The sequence below is a fragment of the Mobula hypostoma genome, chromosome 19, assembly GCF_963921235.1.
Source record: "Mobula hypostoma chromosome 19, sMobHyp1.1, whole genome shotgun sequence".
In the NCBI taxonomy this organism is placed as follows: domain Eukaryota; kingdom Metazoa; phylum Chordata; class Chondrichthyes; order Myliobatiformes; family Myliobatidae; genus Mobula; species Mobula hypostoma.
In genome coordinates this window covers 21327960-21350629 of record NC_086115.1, presented here as the reverse complement: position 1 = coordinate 21350629, position 22670 = coordinate 21327960, and the positions used below count along the sequence as shown (strand labels likewise).

Below are 22670 nucleotides of genomic sequence, written 5' to 3'. Positions count from 1 at the left end.
TCCAGTAGTTGTGGCAGAGACTGTTGTGCCTTTTGAGGGCAACTGTAATAACTCCCTGATTCAAATAGAAACACAAGATTATAGAGTATGTTGTAATCTTTCATGGCTCCATCGATACCCTGCTCCTAGGAATCTTCAGTCTTTTCCTCTCTGCTTCAAATCTTTTCAAAATCTACTTGCTCAACCCCAAGTTTTGTAATTTATTTAAATTCCCCTACATATCTACTTCTGTTTGTTATTTATTTTCCTTTCCTCGCTGAAGCTGTTGAAAAGATCTGTCTGTATAGGGAACTGTAGAATTGCAAATTTGCTATTATTAACCATGAAATTGGTCTGTGCATAGGTGGACTTACTATTCTGAGAAAGAACTCGGAGGTTCCTCACACTGGGGTAAAATAACTGTCTACAGTGGTGGTGGCTATTACCAGGATCTCAAGACAAATCTGAATGAAAGTGCTGCAATTCTGCAAGATCTGAAGGACACCCTGTGGTTGGACAGGGGATCTCGTGCCATCTTCATTGATTTCTCAGTGTACAATGCCAACATTAACCTCTTCTGTGTTATAAGGTAGGTCACACCAAATTCAATCTTGCTCAGAATAGATATCATAGACTATTATTCAACCCATGAGACCATAAGACATAGGAGCAGAATTAGGCCCATGAAGTCTACTCCACCTATCATTCATAGCTGATTTATTATTCATCTCAACCTGATTCTCCTGCCTTCTCCACATAACTTTTTACGAATCCAGAAACTAGCAATTTCTGCATTGAATATATCCAGTGATGATCTCTACAGCCGTCAGTGGCAAGGAATTCCACAGATTTACTAGCACCTGGCTAAAGAAATTCCTCCTAATTTTTGTTCTAAAGAAATCCTTGTAATCAGAGGTGTGCCCTCTGGTCCGAGACTCTCCCACTGCTGGAAACATCCTCTCCACATCACTCTATCTAGATCTTTCAATATTCAGTAGATTTCAACGTGATCCCCCCTCATTCTTCTAAACACCAGCAAGTATAGACCCAGAGCCATCAAACACTCCTCAATATTAACTCTTTCATTCCCGGGATTATTCTTGTGAACTTTCTCTGTCAGCATGTCCTTTCTTAGATATGGAGCCCAAAACTGCTCACAATGTGGCCTGACTAATATCTTATAAAGCCTCAACATTTTATCCTTGCTTTTATATTCTGGTACTCTCCAAACAAATGCAAACTTGCATTTGTCTTCCTTACCACCGACTCAACCTGCAAGTTAACCTTTAGGAACTCCTGCATTAGGACTCCCGACACAAACACAGCAGGCCAGGCAGCATCTACGGAAAAGGGTGCAGATGACGTTTCGGCCGAGACCCTTCATCAGGACTGGAGAAGAAATGATGAGGAGTCGGAGTTAAAAGGTGAGGGAAGGGGAGGGAGAAACACAATGTGATAGGTGAAACCAGGAGGGGAAGGGGTGAAGTAAATAGCTGGGAAGTTGATTATTGAAAGAGATACAGGGCTGGAGAAGGGGGAATCTGATAAGAGAGGACAGAAGGCCATGGAGGAAAAAGAAAAGGCAGAGGGGCACCAGAGGGAGGTGGTGGACAGGCCAGGAGATAAGGTGAGAGAGGGAAATGGGAATGGGGAATGGTGAGGGAGAGGGGGACATCCGGAAGTTCAAAAATCAGCTTAGGTTGGTGAAGCGATCTCCCAGTCTGTGTCAAGTTGCACCGATATTCACACCAGGAGCACCAGATATAGCAAATGACCCCAACAGACTCACAGGTGAAGCATATCTCATCTGGAAGAACTGTTTGGGGCCCTGAATAGTAGCGAGGGAGGAAGTGTAGCATTTGTTCTGCTTCTGTTGCTCCCAGTGTGGCGTCCTGTATGTTGGTGAGACCCAATGCAGATTGGGAGACCACTTCACCAAGCCTGCCAGAAAAAGTGGGATCTCCCAGTGGCCACCCATTTTAACTCCACTTCCCATTCCCATTCCGACATGTCAGTCCATGGCCTCCTCTAATGTCGCGATGAGGCCACACTCAGGTTGGAGGAGCAACGCCTTATATTCTGTCTGGGTAACCTCCAACCTGATAGCATGAACTTCGATTTCTCGAACTTCCGGTAATGGACCCCATCTCCTTCACCATTCTCCCATTCCCATTCCCCTCTCTCACCTTATCTCCTTACCTGCCCATCACCTCCCTCTGGTGCTCCTCCCCCTTTCCTTTCTTCCATGGCCTTCTGTCCTCTCTGATCAAATTCCTCCTTCTCCAGCCCTGTATCCCTTTCACCAATCAACCTCCCAGCTCTTTACTTCACCCCTCCCACCTCCCCCCCTTCCGGTTTCACCTATCACCCTGTGGTTCTTCCTCCCCTGCCCCCACTTTCTTACTCTGACTCGTCATCTTTTTTTCTCAGGTCCTGAGAAGGGTCTTGGCCCAAAACGTCGACTGTACTCTTTTCCTTAGATGCTGCCCGGCCTGCTGAGTTCCTCCACCATTTTGTGTGTGTTGCTTGCATTTCCAGCATCTGCAGATTTTCTCTTGTTTGTGATTGGACTAGGACTCCCTAACCTCTTTACACCTCCGATCTCTGAATTTACTCCCTGTTTAGAAAATGGTTTATGCCTTTATTCCTTCTATTGAAATGCATGACCATACACTTCCCTACACTCTATTCCATCTGGCCCTAAGTCCTTCTGCTTCCTCAACACTATCTGCCCCTCCGCCTATCTTTGTATTGTCCGCAAATGTCCACAAAGCCATCAATTCGTCATCCAGATCATTGATATACAATACGACGTGAACAGAAGTTGTCCCATCACCCGCACCTGCATACACTATGAGTCACTGGCAGCCGACCAGAAAAGACAACTTTATTCCCACTCTTTGTCACCTGCCAGACAGTGAATCCTCTCTCCATACTAGTATCTTTTCTGTGATACCATGGGCTCTTATCTTGTTAAGCAGCCTCATGTGTAGCACTTTCTCAAACACATTATGAAAATCAAAGTAAATAGCATCCAGTGACTCTCCTTTGTATATCCTGCCTGTTACTTCCTCAAAGCATTCCAACAGATTTATCAGGCAAGATTTCCCTTTAAGGATATTTACTAAAACAGGTATGTTATGGCCATGGGAGTTAATGAATTTTACCCTCACAGAATTTGCAAATCATCATCCAAAATTTTGAGATACAGAATAAAAATTCGCTCTCAGAGAATTAATATGTAAATAAATCAACACCAGTTTTTCACACCTGCACAGATGCGGCATTACAGAAAGCCACAAGACAGAGCATTCTTTAGGAATGCAATCCCCCCCCCCACCCCGCCCTGGTTAGTGGGCACCAAATGTATAGCTTTGTTGACGTGAATATGTTGAAAAGTTTGCTTCATTTCAATTGCACACTCACATATTTAATTTCTGAAGCAGAATGAACCAAAGTATTTCACCAATGTGCATTTACATGCGTGCATTCACACACACATATACGCACACAAGCACACTAATTTGCACACATACAAACGTGCATGCAGGCACACACATATTTACATACATTTTGGCTTAAGCACGTCTAAAAATCTAACAACAATAGTAATTGTATTAAACAGTGTCTGACTTTGAGTACACAGTCTTCCAGCTTCAACAGCAATGACAGCACAGGCTGCACAAGTTGAAGAAAGAACTTTTGCCATCACAGTTGATTGGAAAATTGTTTACCCCTCTCACCATCCTCAGAGTTTAGACCACATTAAAATTTGGGAAGTAACTTCTGGGTAGGTTCCTGGGGTTCAGGTTGGGTTTGTCTCTTTGAGGCAGAGAAGGGTGGTATGGGTGAAGGAACCATCAACAACAGATGCTGCCAGGGTTCTGGAGAGTTACAAGGTAGCCAGGGATGAGTTAAAATATGCACTTAGGAGAGCTAGAAGGGGGGCATAAGAAGGCCTTGGCAATTAGGATTATAGAAAACTCCAAGGCTTTCCACACGTGTATACGTGAAGACCAGGGAGGTGACCAGAGTGAGGGTAGGACCGATCAGGGATAAGAGAGTCAGAAGAGGTAGGGGAAGTCCCTCATGAATACTATGCTTCAGTATTCACCAGTGCGAGGGACCTTGATGTTGGTGAGGACAGCTTAAAACAGACTGATGTGCTCCAAAAAGTCAATGTTAAGAAAGAGAATATGATGGAACTTTTCAGAAACATTAGTATAGATAAGTCCCCAGGTCGGGATGGGATATACCCTGGGTTATTACGGGAAGCGAGGGAAGGGATTGCTGCACCTTTGGTGTTGGTCTTTGCATCCTCAGTGTCCACAGGGTACCAGATGATTAGAGGAGGGAATAGGGATAACCCTGGAAATTATAGACCAGTGGTTCTACTCCAGTGATGGACAATTATTGAAGATGGTTCTTAGAGACAGGATTGATGAGTATTTGGAGAAGCATAGTCTGATTAGGGAGAGTCAGCGGCTTTGTGAGGGCAGTTCATTCCTCACGAGCCTGATTCAATTCTTTGGGGATGTGACAAAGCACACTGATGAAGGTAGAGCAGTGGATGTGGTGTACATTGATTTCAGTAAGGCATCTGATAATGAGGCTCAGTAAGAAAGTCAGGAGGCATGGGATCCAGGGAAATTTGGCTGTGTGGATGGTGATCCACAGGGATCTGTTCTGCTCTTTGTAATTTTTAGAAATGACTTGGATGGGGTTAGCAAGTTTGCAGATGACACAAAGGTTGGTGGAGTTATGAATAATGTAGAAGGTTATTGTAAGTTGGAACAGTATATTGAGAAGGTACAGAGCTGGGCTGAGAAGTGGCAGATGGAGTTCAACCTGGAGAAGTGTGAAGTGATTCAGTTTGGAAGGCAGAATACAGGATTAATGGCATGATGTTTAGCAGTGAGGAGGAACAGAGGGATCTTGGAGTCCACGTCCACAGATCCCTCAAAGTTGCCAAAACGTCAGGCCGAAACATCGACTGTACTTTGTTCCATCAATGCTGCCTGGCATTCTGAGTTCCTCCAGCATTTTTGTGTGCGTTGTTCGAATTTCCAGCATCTGAAGACTTTCTCTTGTTTGTGTTATGGTGCTTTTTGCCTTCTTTAGTCAGGGGATTCAGTTCAAGAACTGCAAGGTAATGTTGCAGCTCAGTAAAACCCTGGTTAGACCACACTTGAATATTGTGTTCAGTCCTGGTTGCTTCATTGTAGGAAAGATGTAGAAGCTTTAGAGTGGGTGCTGAGGAAATTTGCCTGGATTAGAGAGCATGTCTTATGAGGATAGGTTGAGTGAGCTAGGGCTTTTCTCTTTGGAGCGAAGGAGGAAGAGAGTTAACTTTATAGAGGTATACAATATGATAGGAGGCATAAACTGAGGGAGTAACCAGAAACTTTGTCCCAGGGCTGAAATGGCTTATATAAGGGGGCAGGATCGCAGGATATACAAGGGGGCAGGATCGCAGGATTATACAAGGGGGCAGGATCGCAGGAATGCCAGGGCTGGTGGTAGAGGCAGGTACATTAGGGGCATTTAAGAAACGCTGTATTATTGAAAAACGGAGCGCTCTGTAGGAGGGAAGGGTTAGATCGATCTTAGAGAAGGTTAAAAGCCAACACAGCCTCATGGACTGATGGGCCTGTACTGTGCTGTAGTGTTCTGTGTTCTATGCATGTTTTAACTTAGATGTGTTAATTTGCTAATGCAGTAAGGTTGGACAGGCTGATATGTAAGTGCAAATAATTAGGAAGCTAAAAGGGTGCTAATATTTATTGGTAATGGAATTTAATTCCATACTGGGGAATTTATATACAGTACTCATCTCCTTATTAAAGATGATACATTACTATGTTCAAAGTGGTTGAGGCAAAGTTTATTAGACGAATATATGGAATGGGCAGTTTGTCTCATGAAGTTAGGCGTGTATCTGTTGGAATTCAGCAGAAAAATTGTAACATCCGAACAGATCTTGACAGATAGATATGGAAAGGATGTTTTCTCTTGTGTGGAGAGTCCAGAAATAGGGGTCACTGTTTAAAAATAAGAGATTGCCCATTTAAGCTGGAGGTAAAGGCATTCTTTACTCACAAAGCCTGAGGATTTGCAACTCCTTTCTGAATGGGCAATAAAAGCAGAGTCACTGAAGTGATGGATGTATTCTTGTTAAACAATGTAGGTGTGAAAAGATGGTTTTCAGATTGATCGTCTCTGACCAGTGATACACCCCAGTACGTTGATGGTGTTGTGGATAGCAAAGAAGTTTGTGTAAATCAGCATTAGGATAGAGAACAGCTGGAAGGTTGGGGAACCATTAGAGGGTGAAATTTAATCCCAACAAGACTGGGACATAGCATAGCAGTTAGCGTAATGTTATTGCTGTACCAGTGACCCAGGTTCAATTCCCACTGCTGTCTGTAATGAGATTGTACATTCTCCCTGTAACCACATGGGTTTCCTTCAGACGGTCCGGTTTCTTCCTATATCCCAAAGACATACGGATTAGTAGGGTCATTGGGCCAGAAGGGCCTTTTACTGTGCTGTATCTCTAAATAAATTAACAAACATCAAGAGACATTTTGTGGAGTCAAGTGGTGGTCGGACATATATAGCAAAAGTTGGATGCTAAGAAATGTTACTGAACAGAGGGACCTTGGGGTTCAAGAGCATAGTTCCCTAGAAGTGGCAACACAGACATTGGGTTTGCTTGACATCACAGGTGGAGTGTAAGATATAAAAGTTAGGATGTCATGTTGCAACTTGACAAAATACTGGTACATCTGCACTTGGAGCATTGTGTGCACGCTGTCACATTGTCAGATGGATGTGGTTGTGCTGGAGAAAGTGCAGAGGAGATTCACCAGGGCGTTGGCCAGATTGGAGGATGGGGAGACATTGGATAGACTGGATTTGTTTTCCCTGGAGTGAAGGAGGCTGAGGGGTATTTAAAATGATAAGAGGCATAGATAGGGTAGCTAGTCAGAAACTTTCCTCTGTCATATCAATAAAAAGGTTTTGATTTAAGGTGAGATAAAGGAGTTCAAAAGAAGATTTAAGAGCACAATTTTTTTTTCTATAGAGTGGTTGATATTTGGTACTCATTGCCAGAGGTAGTAATAGAGTCAGATACAACTACTATGTTTAAGCGATATTTACACAACCACTTAAATGGGCCAGTCAAAGAAGATATAGAACTAACAGGGACAACTGGGATTAGTTTAGATGGGGAAAAATTAGGATAGACCTGGTGAGCTGAAGGGATGTTTCCTGTGCTGCTGCAGGTCAACTGGACTGGCAAGACCTCATTAAATGGTGAAGCAGGGTTCAATGGCCGTCTGCTGCCAGTCTGTGCCTTCGTAGTTTGAAAAGCAAAGATAGATGAGAGCTAGATATCTGCAATAAAAATGCGTGTGAGAGAGAGAGAAAGAGAGAGAGAGAAAAAGAGAGAGAAAAGGAGAGGAAGTGAAATAGAAAGAGAGAGAGAGTAAGAGGAAGAAAGAAAACCAGAGACAAGGGGAAAGAGCAACAGAGAGAGCAAGAGACAGACAGACAGACAGAGAGAAAGAGACACAGAAGGAGACTGAGACGGATAGAGACACAGACAGACAGACAGACAGAGTGAGAGAGAGAGAAAGGGTTTTAATCAGAACTGGGAAATGTTAGAAACGGGTAAGTTGCAGGGTAGGGGGAGCAATGCAGAGAGTAAAGGGAACGTCAGTGATGGAGCAGAGGCTGCAAATGGTCAAACTGACAGAACGAACATAAATGCTCAAGGCTTGTTAATCATAGCTGACTTCCCTGGAGATAAGACAGGAGATGGATGAAGATGGTAAGGGAAAAATGGTAGCACTTTGAGATACAGAAAAAATGTTCTTGCTGAAAATTTTAAATCTAAGAAAAATGCTGGAAATGTCTTCAAAAAATCAGTCAGCAGCTGTGGAAAAAACAGAGAGACCATTTGAATTTACCAGTTATGATACCAGCTGGAAGAACTGCCCGAAGTTGATGAATTCAGTGCTGTAACGTGTTGGTCAGAAGGTGAGGTGCTTGTCCTTGAGCTTACGTTGGCTTTTATTGGTACACTGTAGAGGTGAAAGTGGGCCAGAAAGTTAAAGTGACAGGCAGCTCAGGATCAAACTTGCATCTTGAAAGGAGCTGTTAGTCAAAGGACTCATCTAGTCTGGTGTCACTTAGGCTCCCCGTCACTTGCCTGGTTTTGTTTGAAAACAGACGATTGAGCTGGTGATTAATGCACATGCTGAAGAGTAAGACTACAGAGCACGCAATGTTGGAGCAGGATGAGCAGGTCAAAGGTGTCAGGGAGGAAACTAGTTGGACTAGAACATAGTTCACATATAAAAGACTTAAACAATCTGATTCTGATTACCAGCTCACTTCACACGTGACACGGTGACAGGAATACATCATCACATCAGAAAAATAACTGATTCACTCTCCTTGAGTCTGGAGATTTTTGGCTGAATTTCAATAGGGTCCAGTTTTTTAACTTCTTGCATTCACACATTGGATGTAGGAGAGAGAATACCTTTAGTGATGTTGTTCACATTTTCTGACCTGAAAACATGACGTATACAGAACTTAATGGGCTAAATTGGGGTTTAACAATAGCCATTGAGACCTTTCACAGAAGATACTTATCCAAACCTTTCTTGCTTTTTACAAATGTGTCCAAGCACAGATTTATATTTTGGCAGCACAGAATAATTGTAGATTTTTAAAAATATCTAGCAACATATACTCTAAGCTTATGCTTTTGCCTGCAGCCCTTCTGGTGCAATATTTTACGTTCCAGGTTCTTTACACATGTTCCCAATCCTCGAAGCAATGTGGTGAGCTATCAGAGACAAATATTTACCAAAGTCTTTCTGTGTTTATCATTCTATTTCATTAAAGGCTTGTGGTGGAATTCCCCGCCACAGGTGGTGCAATTCCTTCCTCACAGTTCCGCACGGTGAAACTGATCCGTTACATCAACAACTGGGATTACTTTATCATAGCCTGTGAAATTATCTTCTGTATCTTCATCCTCTATTACATTGTGGAAGAAATACTGGAACTCAGGCTTCATAAACTACAGTACTTCAAATGCATTTGGAATTGCTTGGACCTGGTGGTAATTCTGGTAAGTTCCTATTTTCATTCTTCTGTTGTAATAGTAAGATCTACATGCATTTACTGTTCACAGCATCTTTAACCTGTTGAAACAAAGTGTTATTGTACTAAAAATGGCACATCAGTTGGGTTATAGCATCACAGCTCCAGCAGCCCAGAGTTCTTCCTAATTTGGGTGCTTTCTGTGTGGAGTTTGCATGTTCTTCCTGTGAACCCCAGGATTTTCTCCAGTAACAACAGTTGCTTCCACAGGGACCTAAAACATAAAACATTACAGCACAGTTCAGTCCTTCAGTCCACAATGTTGTGCCCACTTTTTAACCTACTCTAAGATCAAACTAACTCTTCCCTCCTTCGACACAACTGTCTGTTTTTCTATCATCCATTTGGTTATCTAAGAGTTTTTTAAATGTCCATAAGGCCATAAAGCATAGGTGCAGAATCTGTCGAGTCTGCTCCGCCGTTTCGTCATGGCTGATTTAATATTCCTCTCAACCCCATTATCCTGCCTTCTCCCTGTAACCTTTGATCCCCTGACTAAGCAAGAACATGTTAACCCCCACTTATAAAACACCTAATGACTTGACTTCCACAGCCGTCTGTGGCAATGAATTCCACAGTTTCATCACCCTCTAGCTGAAGAAATTCCTCCTCGTCCCTCTTCTAAAGGGACATTCTTCTATTCTGAGGCTGTGGCCTCTGGTCCTAGATCTCCCCGCTATAGGAAACATCGTCTCCATGTCCACTCTGTCTAGGCCTTTCAATATTTAATGGGTTTTAATGCGATTCCCACTGATTCCTCCAAACTCCAGAAAGCACTTAATGTACCTGCCTCCACTACCCTGACAGAACATTCCACACACCCACCACTCTTTGTGTAAAAGAACTTATCTCTGACATTCCCTCCCTCCCCATACCTTTTGCCAGTCACCTTTAAATTATGCCCCCTCAAATTAGCCATTTCTGTTTTGGAAAAAAGTCTCTATCTATCCACTGGATCTATGCCTCTTATCATCTTCTGCATTTCTATCAAGTCATCTTTCATCCTTCACTCCAAAGGAAAAAGCCCTTAGCTTGCTTAACCTGTCCTCACAAGACATACTCTCTAGGCCAGGCAGCATCCTAGTAAATATCCATTGCACCGTCTCTAAAGCATCCACATCCTTCCTATAATGATGCAATCGGAACTGAACACAATGCTCCAAGTGTGGTCTAACCAGAGTTTTATATGGGGAGGCATGGGAGCGTAGCGGTAAGCACAACAGTTTACAGTATCAGCAACCTGAGCTCAATTCTCGCCACTGTCTGTAAGGAGTTTCAACGTTCTCCCCATGAGCATGTTGGTTTCCTCTGAATGCTCTGGTTTGCTCCCACAATCCAAAGACGTACTGGTTAGTATGTTAACTAGTCATTGTAAATTGTCCCGTGATTAGGTTATAGTGAAATCGGGGTCTGCTGGGCAATGTGGCTTGAAGGGCCAGAAGGGCTTAACTGCATCTCAATAATAAATAGCATTACCTCACGGCTCTTGGGCATGCACCTATTCGTTATTCCTTATTTGGGATGATGGTTATGATGGTTTGCTGGGTTGTGCGAGAGTAAAAGGGAGCTAAAGGAGGGGATGGACTGATGGAAATGTCTGAGATCAGGCTGGGGGCGGGGGCAGAAATCCTCCAGCTGTGTCACTTTGCCATTTGGGAAAAAACATTATAGGATAGATAACCATTATTAGGATGGGTCAAACATGTGGGCTTTAAATACTACCTGACAAAATATGTAGTGGGATCCAGAAGTTTAAGGGTGGAATTTCAGAAGTTGAGGTCCTGGTAGCTGAAAGATCAAACTCCAATGGTTGATTGAATAATTTAGTTTGAACAAGTGAGAAGTAGAACTATTTCAAATGATAAGGAGGTTGTAGATCAGGAAATGACAGAAAATGCCAGAATAAGGATGTTAAAATCAAAGCATTGCTTCACCAGTGTTGGATCTTGGTAATTTTCGATCTCCAGGTTCTTTTAAGAGTCCAAGAATGATTGAAACTTCACTTCTTCAACGATCATTTATTTAAAGTTTAAACAAAGGAACAGATGATGCAAAGCAGAGGAATGATGCAAAAGAAAAAGATGGTGCCTTTGTAAAATCTACCACCTTTATAGTTCCGATAAGACAAGTTCCTTAGATAAGAAAAGCCAATGAAAGTTCACACAATCGTAGCACATCTGTAATGTGCTAATGCTGCCAATTAAAAAAGAAAAGGTGACAAACCATTGTGTAACTACTATACAGTGTTTTTGCCACTACGTGGGGACAAAACACCACATTCTATATGAAAAAATACATTTAAAAAAAAATACAAAGTTTGTATTGGTAAAAAGAAACTACAGTTTTAGTCTTGCATTTCTCAAATATCTTGTAAATTAGTCTGTGATACAGAGTTTAACTTGGTTTCCATAGTTTCCATTATCAGGTTTTCTTCTATTTCTTCTATTTTCTTAATTCTTTCCCTCGATGTCCTTCTTGCCATTTCATTTGCAAATGTCTTTCCATGGCTTTCTATTGTGATCATTTTGGAGTGAGCTTTATATTTCAATACAGCATCTTCTGCTGGGAATTGTATGATTTCCATAAGTTCTCGTACTAGTTGCCTATTCTTGATTGGAGTTCCACCGGCTGTAAGTAAACCTATATATCACCATAAGTTTCCGAAGTCATGAATGACTTGGAGAACATATGGAGAATCAGTGTAGATTTGCTGATCTTCTTGCTGCCAGCCTGCAGGCTTCAGTCAAAGCTTTAATTTCTGCCCGTTGTGTAGAGGTACCAGGAGCCATGTATCAGGTGCCCATCACTTCATTTTTTGTGACAACAGCCCAACCGGCCATTCAAATTCCTCCCTCAACGGTTGAGGAGCTATCAGAGTACAGAATCAGATCTGCATTCAGTAACGGCACTTCACGGTAACATGTTGAAGCTGCACCCTCTCTAATATGCTAGTAGAGAGAGTTTTATTTGGGTTTCATCCTGACACGCGGGACAGAAGCAAGGTCACATTGTGTATTCCACGGACCAGCAAATTCCGGTTGGCTTAGCAAACAGAGCGGCAGACACCCCTGCTGAAATCCGGAGGAAAACACACAGAGGGGGATAAAAAAGCCAAGGAAAGAGGACCAGGTCGAGACAACAGAGACTTATGGAGAAGAGGAGTTCGGTGGGTAATACCGTTCCGGTTGACTGGAAGTGCACTGAGAGTGGTAAGCTGTGTGAAGGAGTGGGGTGCTTACTGATCTGGCTAACAACGGATGGTGCAATCCAGGGTATATTATGATCGAGGAACGTGTTTGCAGACTGGATATTGAAATTTTTACTGTTGGACTTCGGCCACATTCCACCGTGATACAACACTTGGCGGCACGGGAGGTCGGTCCTGCCTGTGGCCATCGAACGTGCAGCTCCTCCCGTGGAGGGTGAGACACCCTGAGCCAATAGACTGGTCCTGGACTTATTTTACATCTGGCATAGTTTTGCATTTTGTTGTTTGATTGTTGGGGTTTTTTGTATTGCTATATTTATGCTCTATTCTTGGTTGGTGCGGCTGTAATGAAACCAAATTTCCCTCGGGATTAATAAAGTATATCTATCTATCTATTATGGTCATTTACATCTTCTTAGCATTTTATTGTTCTTGCACAGTCATGACCGCCATTGTCCTCCACATCCACTGACAAAAGTCAGTGGATTCACTGGACTTGCTCATTGAATGATGATATTAAGTGCCTCAGGAATGCTGGATCACTTGGACCGCCGAGCAGCCGTCACTTGAGAGGCCCTGTTCATAGTCAGTAAAGTATGTACTGAATGCGGACACCGAACGTTTGAAGTCTGACCCAGCACAATGTTAGAAACAGTCATGACTGCCAGGTAGGTTGCCTGCACTGCTCGTAGACACAAGCTCCATCCCAATGCTACATTGTCCAATTTGGCAGAGTAATGACCAGCAGGAAGCTCTTGGTCTCCATGTTCTTGAGTTAAAACCGCTGTCACGTAGCCACACTTCTCGTTGGCATACTGGATAAATGGTCTTTCTATATCAGGGATTCTTAATGGAGGTGCAGTACTTACATTGCCTTTAAACTTTGAAGAGGCTCCATCTGTTCAGGGTTGTTGGAGTGCTTGCTGCTGGACTGTTGCAGGTGGTTTTGCTGACATAACAGCCTTTGCATGATCTTCAGTGATTTCTCATTGGTCTCGGGAAATGTTCTGTCTCAAGTAAATCACTTCCTCTTGGTGCAAGTGTGCCTTGTCCAAATTTGCTTTGTGTCCCTTGAAGGCTAGGTGATCGAGCAAATAAAGTAGATCACATTCTTCTGATATACGGTCTCAGAAGCAACCACGGTATCATCCATATATTGTATGATAGTGGGTCGGTGCCTGGAAAGCCCTTTAGATGTTGTTTCAAGAACACCTGGTAGACAGCAGGACTATTGTGAAGTCCCCATGGTAGCCTCGTCCACTGGTAGTATTGACCATCGACTATAGAAGCCAGCCATGATTGACATTCAGGCACCAATGCTACTGATGTGAAGCCACTGACCATATCGATAACTGTGAACCAATTATATGATAGGTTCAAGGTTCTGAAGATAGTTGATGGATCTGTCACCAGAAGGGTTAGCTTATTAGTACATTGATTGGCAATTCTGTAATCCACCATCTGTCTTCAAGTGCCATTTGCCTTCTTGATAGGCCAGATTGGACTGTTAGATGAACTGTGTGTCCTGACAAGAATTTCTCGCTCCTCCAGCTGATTGATGATAAGTTTGATGCCTTTCATTAATGTTCTACTCTAAGAATATTGCTTGGTACTACATGGCATCTTCCCAGTAAACTTAACAGAATATTGCTTGGTACTACATGGCATCTTCCCAGTAAACTTAACAGGGTCCATTTCCAGTGGGCCACAATCATTTTTGTCTTGTGACCATATTGGATGACTAGTTAATTTAAGTTTTCCAAATAAGAGATTCCAAATAATTTTACCCTCCATCAATTCAAAAGAGGAGATTAAAGTCATAGGACGTAGATTCTGAGAAGAGGTTGCGAGATGTAAGATGTCTCCTACCCAGAATTGTATTTCTCCTAAGTGAGGACTAAATTGTACTTCAGCTGGTCTGCTTTTGAACCTCCAGCAAAGGTTCATATCTTTGGATGCTAGTCACTGACCTCATTTTTGGGCAGTAGCTTCAGTTATAAATGTTAGTTTTGCTCCTGTATCCAGTAAGAATTCAGCACGTTCATATCTAACTAGTAAATTATCATATAAGCTGTATGATTTTTGCTCCACCAAGGCAAACAAGGGCTGCAGGGAAGGGCCTCGTCATTTTTACAACCTTGACCACTTGTCCACTACATCCACAATTGTTGAAGTTGTACCATCAGATCAGAATTTTCTGTCCTTTGTAAGGTAGGGGATTGAACTTGCTGTCGAACTTGTTGGTAAAGTTGTTGTTGTTGAGGCTGTGGCTGAAATTGTCATTGTGGTTAAGTTGCTCTCTTCCTCTAACAATTTTTCATCCAGTATCCCTTTTTACACAGAATTGACATTTTTTGTTTACCTTGGGGTTGTGACCCAGACCGGGATTGCTGTCAATTCTGGTTTGACTTGTCCTGTTGGTTAGCAGGTGTGGACTGTTGTTTCATTTTACTGAACGTATTGGGACTTTGATATTTCGCTCCATGTGTTTAGCGACCTGCGCCAGTTCATTGTAGGGAACAGCTGGTTCATCCCAATTTGCTCTTGTTAGCTTCACCATTTTGGCAACATTTGGTTTCAAACCATCCATGAAGGATGAATTGAGGGGTCTATATGTAGATTCTTCTCTATTATCTTCAGATATTCCTGAGTAGCTGGTCCAAACTGTTCTATAGCAATCTTCATATTCAGAAACATCCTCTGAGATCTTTTGTTTGCAATCAACCACTTTCTTCCAAACAATCTATATACAGCTTCTTATTTCAACCATGTTTTAATTGCATTTGCTGAAAAGATGGCATTGTAGCTAAAATTTCAATGCCATCATGTGGATGCAATTTGTATATGTTCTTAATTCATTGAAGTTCTGCCCAAGTCTTTAAGTTTCCAGTTTTCAGGATGTGGAATTTCTCTGGACCATTTGTCAATTCTTTCAGATTCAGCTAGTTGATGATAAATCTCCTGCCTCCTTTCATAATGTCCTTCTTCATGCTTGCACATTTAAATTTCCTTCGTTTTTGCTGGGGCTAGTCTTGGCATGGCTGCCACACCGAACACTTCAGCACTGTCAATATCACTTAAGCCACAGGAGGTCTCTGTCGAGTCAGTATCCTATCCATTTTCCAGTTCCCTGGATTTCCCCAAGGTGTCACTGTTTCTGGGGACGAATCAGCGTTGGCTGCATTCCACTATAAGTGACATCAATGTTAGCATCGCCCACTGGGTTGGACAAACTGCCCGCTCAGTTGGCAGAACCAGCCATTGAGGGTTGTTCCTGCGCAGCACAGATCTGCCTCATTTTACTCTGCAACTCAAAAAAGTGCATCTTGCTACGGACATAGTTTTCATGCTATTCTCTCGCCCACTCAGTTAACACGGAGATTTGCTCTTCAGACTTCTTATTGTCTTTTTCGTACTGCTCTGTTAGCATTCTATAATGTTCTCCTTCCACCCCACCCTCAAATTAGTTAGTTAAACTGTTTACTTGCTGAGCAATTAAATTATTTGTTCACAGACTTAATTCTCTAATAAGGCATGTTTGCATTTAAAAGCGTTTATCTGGTCTTGCAGCTGGTCACACTCACACCTCCACAGCTCTGATATTACCATTAGCATCCAGTCAGTTTTCTTATTTCCTGACCACATTTTTGAATTTTATTCCATATCGTTTCAACACCACTCATAAACCAGTCCTCACTATCGAAAGCACATTTCTTCCAGATTTCTTCGCCAACCGTATCAAGTTTATATACTTGCTTCAAATAAGTGCTTAAATTCTCTGTTGTCTGTTCTCTCCCAGCTGGAAATGTTGGAGATTCAGTAGTTTGTTTCTGAACTTTGGCCATTGTTTTAAGTTTGATCTTAATGAGTACTCCTGAATCACAGTTATTAGATCGCAATCCCGTTACGACTGAGAATATGATAAAGTGATGTAACCCTCTCACCGGGCACGTATAGAAACTTGGCTTGTTAGTTAGCTCTGCTAACAGTCTCATGACACAGCAGTGAGAAGGCCACCTTTCATAAACAATATATATCTAGGGTCAGTATGATTTAGGGTTCAACCAAACAGGAACATCGTGAAATTTGAGTGAATGCTGCCCACACATAATTATCGGTCAGCAAGAAATAACAGATCGTACACTGTATAAAATGATAAAGAAAATATGTTCACCAGTTCAAACAGTCAATAGAAAAGAGAAAAGAAAAGGGCCCATTACAGTTAAACTAGTCCAATGTGCACATAACCACTGGAGCTCATACTGGAACTCTTTTTTATTCACACGTTGGACCCTGGTCTGTGTGAAAGCACACACCATATTCCAAACTTCCCTCGAAGTTCACCTCAAACAAGCTGGCTCTCCTGGAGGAGTAGTGGCCCTTCCTCCTTGGAGACATTCATCTGCACAAAGTACTTCATGCAAACCTGACTCTCCTTCCAATGGTATTCTGCGGCATCTTCCCCTTTTGTGCCACTCTGCAACTCCCACCAAAAGACCCCAAACCAGACCACTGTCCTTCACAAAACTCTCTTCACCCCTTTCTCTCTGGAGCTTTCTCCCGATCCCACCATCTGGAACAACATGGCATCCTATCTCTAGCCGAAACCAAAACATTCTGCCAGCAGGATGCACTGCTTTTGCAGAAAACTGTTGAAATGAAATACCTACAGCATAGCAGAGGAGATTTTGACCAGGGCATTACATTCTCCCCCTCCACCAAAAATAATCATGTCCTCATGACTTTGGAACTTATTAAACCATTATTAATAACAGAGTATTCTAATGAATTTCATGACTTCAGGATCCCAATCCATTTGTAAATGTAAGTAGCATATCCATTCTAATAGTGTGGCAAGTACTCTTGGTGCAACCAACATCGGACTCATCAGTAGAAAAGACACTTTCTCAGTTAATCTCCTTTTCCATTCCTTGGGTATTGGTGAGTCACCAAAGTTGAATGACTTCGAGGTCAACTTCCTCGATCTAGGAGCTGCTTCTCTTCCATTTCCCCGAAAAACTAGACACTACCTCTCCATTCCTCTCCTTTCACAGCCCCATGAGCCTTCTCACAACTGAAGTATTTGTTATCACAAGGACTGAAGCTTCACCCTTTTCAACTGAATTTGGGCAGACCTGGACAGACTGGTGTGTCAATAGTCTCAGTTACTCCAATATCTGCTTCTGAAAACTCCAGCCTTGATGACAAGTAACCTTTGTATGGGTACTCATCAGTAGTAATGTCACAATGGGGGGCGCTGGGAGCAAGGGTGGACCCAAATGCAAGACACATCTTGTGAGGTTAACTTAATTAAGTTTATTGCTCATTACAAGGAGACCAAAGCAGAAGCAGGAATAGCATACTGGACAAGGACTCAGGCCTTGGACTGGGCTAGGACTTGGAATCACGGACCGCCAGGGCCAGGACTTGAGACTTGGAGCCGCCGGGGCCAGGAACTCTTCTTATTCACGGGACAGATACAGACACAGACACAGGACATAAAACATAGAGCCAGGAATCCTCCTGAGACACAGGACGGAGTCGGGACTCTTCTTGAGACAGGGTCAGAACCCTTCCAGGGTACAGGGCCGGGACCCCTTTTAGACGCACGACATGGATACGGAGACCACACAACAACAGACAGAACTATAACTGGGCTCAAGTACGCTCCAAGCCGCGGCGAGCTCTTGACTCACCCCAGCGGGTTGACTTTGATTGACCCGTAATGACAAGGGAAGGCGGCTTGTTGGCACTTGCTCCGGGAGGAGACTAAGCTCGCTCTGGCCAGATAACATTGGCTCGCAGTACTTTGCAAACGCTCTCGCACTGAATAGCTGAAAGCCGGAGACTATAAACTACCGGATCAGCTGAGAGTAAATTGCCTCCAATCACCAAGCCCGAGGAACACAGGATAACAGGGAACCAAAGGGAAACAGGGAGTCAACGGTCCGGATCATAACATAAACAAAGTAAATTTAAAGGGACCCTGATCCGGACCATGACAACTAAGCCCTCAAATTGCAAGGGCACCGAGCGCCGTCAATGATAAATGCTTCAGTTGTAAAAGGATCTGCAGAGTAAAGTAAATTGAGAACCTGTGTTAAGTATGGCTCTAGTATAAATACCTGAAATCTGTATGGATACATCAGAAATTGGACCTAATAATCTTTCAGGAATAGTGTTTTGCACTTTAGTATTTCCCTTGATATACTGATTGGGATGTATCCTCTCTGAGATGCCAGCCAGTTCCTTTATTGGGTCCCTCCGAAGTTTTGCCTCTCTTCTTCTCTGTTTGATTGACCATTAACTTACTTTTCAAAGATTTTCCTGCCCCTCACAGTCTCACTTGAAATGCCCGTCTTCCCATTAATTATAACAGAAAATACGGGTTGTCTCTCTGGTCAAGAGACCCCTTCCAGCAGCAGTCCTCTGCGTCATAAAGTCCTACGGGTGGGTTGGGTTTCCCAGTGGATGTATCATGTTTAGCAGAAGCAATATCAGACATCCATCGAATCAGCTCAGCTTGAAGGTTTTCCACCTCTTTCCTCAAAAGCACAAAGCAAAGAGTCAAAGATTCAAAGCACATTTATTATCAAATTGTATAAATTGTACAACTTGCAGTTTGCCTGCCTGCAGACAACCACAAAGCAAGAAATCCAAATAACCCAATTTTTAAAAAAAAATGACCAAACACCATTGCGTAGAGAAAGAGGGATAGACATTAATATGCAGTCAACAGAAATAAGCCAACAGCATTCTGAACCAGAGCGAGCCCTCAGATCCACTCCCGGAGCAACTAAGTAGGCCCAAGCCTCAGTCACAATTCATCACACCAGTGAGGCAAAAATGCACAGCAGCTGGATCAGTTCACAGCCTCAGCGCAGCAGAGAAAGAATGAACATTCGTGGGAGAGTGAGCAATCTATTGAGCAGACCCTCGCCTCTATTCCCGAAGCTCAGGCTTCCAGTCTATCTGTGCCGGTGTTTAAATTGTCCGATCGCTGCTCTAAGACGCAGACCCCGGCGCCACGATATGCTTGGACTGCCCAGCCCAAAACCACTCTCAGTCTCACCAAATCGGCTCAGTACTTGGAGTGATCCAACCTCACACCCGGGATAGGTGGACGAGCGTTGAAACTCTTCCGCGTCGACGCCTCTCCAAATCGCTCACTCCGTCTCCGGCAGTGATACCACCAACTCCGTCTGCGACCCTGGCTCGAACACGTTGCACCGCGCAATGCTCCAGCTCGGCTCACCCCTGACTGAGCCTCGCCTCTGCCTGCCTCCTCACTGTCTACGGCGATAGTTCACCAGAATCTGCTTCAGGAAAGATGTTATAAGTCATGTTTTTAGTCGAATTTCCTGCCTTCCGAACTACCAGTAGACTGCCGCACACCTTCGGTAGCGCCATTTTAAACCAGAATCAGGGAGAATCACGGGGAGTATTCTGGTAGTTCTCCCCATGTTTGGTGTGGAGAGTGCCGGAACAAAGCAGCTCCTATCACTTCTCCTCCATTCAATGAAACACCTACAACACGTTGCAAGTCAAGCTGGATATCTGACTGAGCAAAGGATACTTGTCTGTGACTCACTGTACTCACTGGAATTTAGAAGAATGCAGGGGGATCTCATTGAAACCTACCGAATGTTGAAAGGACCAGATAAGGTGGATGTGGAGAGGATGTTTCCTCTGGTGGGGGTATCCAGAACTAGAGGGCACAGCCTCAAAATTGAGGGGCGGCCTTTCAGAACTGAAACAAGAAAGGGGTTTTTTTTAGCCAAAGAGGAGTGAATCTGTGGAATGCTTTGCCACAGACTGCAGTGGAGGCCGAATCCGTGGGTATATTCAAAGCAGAGTTGATAAGTTCCTGACTGGTTGGGGCATAAAGGGTTACGGTGAGAGGGCAGGTGTATGGGTTGAATGGGATCCAGGATCAGTCATGATGAAATGCCAGAGTGGACTCAATGGGCCGAATGGCCTAATTCTGCTCCTATGTGTTGTGGTCCTTTGGTGACAAAATATTTTTGATTATCCGGTTATGAGTTAGTGGTTGAACACTAAGTGGCCGCTTCACTAAGTGGCAATCTTTTGCCTATTGTGGGCAGATTTTCGAGTTATTTATTTCTGATCCAGAACCTTATATTTGAGTGCATTTAAGATATGCACTCCCAATGGGCAAAAGCACTCAATAAACTTATCTACGATTTGTAAGTTATCTTATTATGTAGACTGATGCAGTTTACAAGTGTATCAACTTATAGTTATTCTTGTTCTGTGTATATAATTGCGCTTATGGATATAACATTACTTTGCCAATTTAAAAGCCATTTAAAATAAACTTGGTAATTTAAACACGGACAGGTCTTACGCAGTAAATGGTAGAGCCCTGGAGGGTACTGACCAATAGAGAGACCTACAAGTACAGGAGCATGGATCCCTGAAAGTGGTGGCACAGGTAATCAGGGTAGTGAAGAAGGCTTTTGGCTTGCTAGTCTCCATCAGTCAGGGCAGTGAGTACAAGAGTTCGGATGATGTGTTACACTGGTGAGGCTATGCTTTGAACATTAACCGCAGGTCTGGTTTCCTAGCTACAAAGAGGATATTATTAAGCTGGAAAGGGTGCAGAAAAGATTCACAAGGATGTTACTGGGATTGGAGGACATGGGTTATAAGGAGAGACTAGATAGGCTGGTTATTTTTTTTCCTTAGTGCATAGAAGGCTGAGGGGGTATATACAGTAAGTCATGAGGGGTATAGAGAAGGTGAATAATCAGTCCTTTTCCCCAGGGTAGAAAGTCCAAAACCAGAGGGCATAGGTTTAAGGTGAGAGGGGTGAAATTTAAAGGGGGTCTGAGGAGGCTTTTTCTATGCAGGGGTTGAGGGGGTATGTAGAGTGGTAGATGAACTGGAAGGGTTTTATAGGAGCAAATGCAGGCAAATGGAATTAGCTCAGGTAGTCAACTTGGTCTGCATGAATGAGATGGGCCGAAGGACCTGTGTCCATGCTGTATAACTCCATCTAAAAGCTGTATCAGTAACATTTATCATTATATCCATTAATATATGTGCCCCACTTGTTATTGTAACATGATGTTGAATAGAGTGACATGACCAATATTAGAAAAGGCTAAGGATATATAAAAATAATGAATATTATTTTCCATTAAAATCTGATTTCTAGATTTTATGAGAGTAGTGAATAAGAAGCCAGTGTTCCGTTCCTCTGTTTCAGCTCGCCTTGCTCTCGATAGGATTCCACATCTTCCGCACCATTAAAGTGAACATACTGATGGGAGAACTGCTGACCGACCCAGAATCCTACGCTGACTTTGAGTTCTTGGCATTTTGGCAGACCCAGTACAATAATATGAATGCTGTCAACTTGTTCTTTGCTTGGATCAAGGTAGCAAAAATTCTAGTCATAACTAATTAGTTTAAGAATTCTGCACATTGCATCTTCAGTTTCCACTGTATATATAATGTATCTTAAATTTGAGTGAACTTTTTTTGCCATTGTTAAGAGTTCTTGCAGAATATTGTTCACACATGACATTCCCACTGTCTGCCCTCAGTGTTCCACTCTCTGAGATGGTTATCATCTCCCCAGCTGACTGCACTGTTGCCAATTTGCTGATTTCTATGAATATTGCTAGATTTGTTCTTTAATATTAAGACTACAACAGGAAATATGAACCTGCTGATTATACTACTAATTCCTTAGCTACTGTTGTCACTAAATACTTTAGTTTGATTTATTGTTATTAAAAGATAAAAATTTAGCAGGGCTTAAGAGTAATTCCTCAGCGTGCATTGTTTATTAAACAGATCTGAATCTGTAGCTCATCATGATCAAAATCAGTCTTAAATTACAATGCCTTTTTGCACAGTGTCATTTCTTAGAGGTGTTAGTTTCTCGTTGCTTTAACTCAAATGCATTGATTTGTCTAAAATATTTACGAGAGTTAAAACTGGGAGATGCCCAGGTGTGTAGAGATGAAAAAGATTATGTAGATAGGCAGCAGTGAGCCCAAAGGAAGATTTAGGACAATATAGGTCAGCAAACTCAGGATGGAGTGGATGGTAGAAGTTTTGGACTGCTCAAGGCCACAAAAAGTAGAAAGAGAAAGGCCATTCATGTTTGTATTGAAAAATCAAGTCAGGAAGTAAAAAGCATGGATGAGGGTTTTAGTGGCGGATTGGTGAAGTATCTGAGGAAGGGGATGAGTCATGCCGCATAGTGGAGTTAGAAATAGACCGTCTTGGTATTGGAACCAATATGAGATCGGAAGTATAAACCTAG

General features: G+C 42.8%; 1 protein-coding gene across 2 annotated transcripts in view; it reads left to right on the top strand.

The window, feature by feature from the left end:
* The window catches only part of pkd2l1 (polycystic kidney disease 2-like 1), a 61455-nt gene that overhangs the window by 19693 nt on the left and 19092 nt on the right, over positions 1-22670 (top strand). For both annotated transcript variants that reach the window (XM_063071154.1, XM_063071153.1), the window contains exons 4-6: positions 344-568; positions 8902-9130; positions 21603-21773. In XM_063071154.1, coding sequence (XP_062927224.1) covers positions 344-568; positions 8902-9130; positions 21603-21773 — 625 coding nt within the window. The remainder of the gene's footprint in view (positions 1-343; positions 569-8901; positions 9131-21602; positions 21774-22670) is intronic.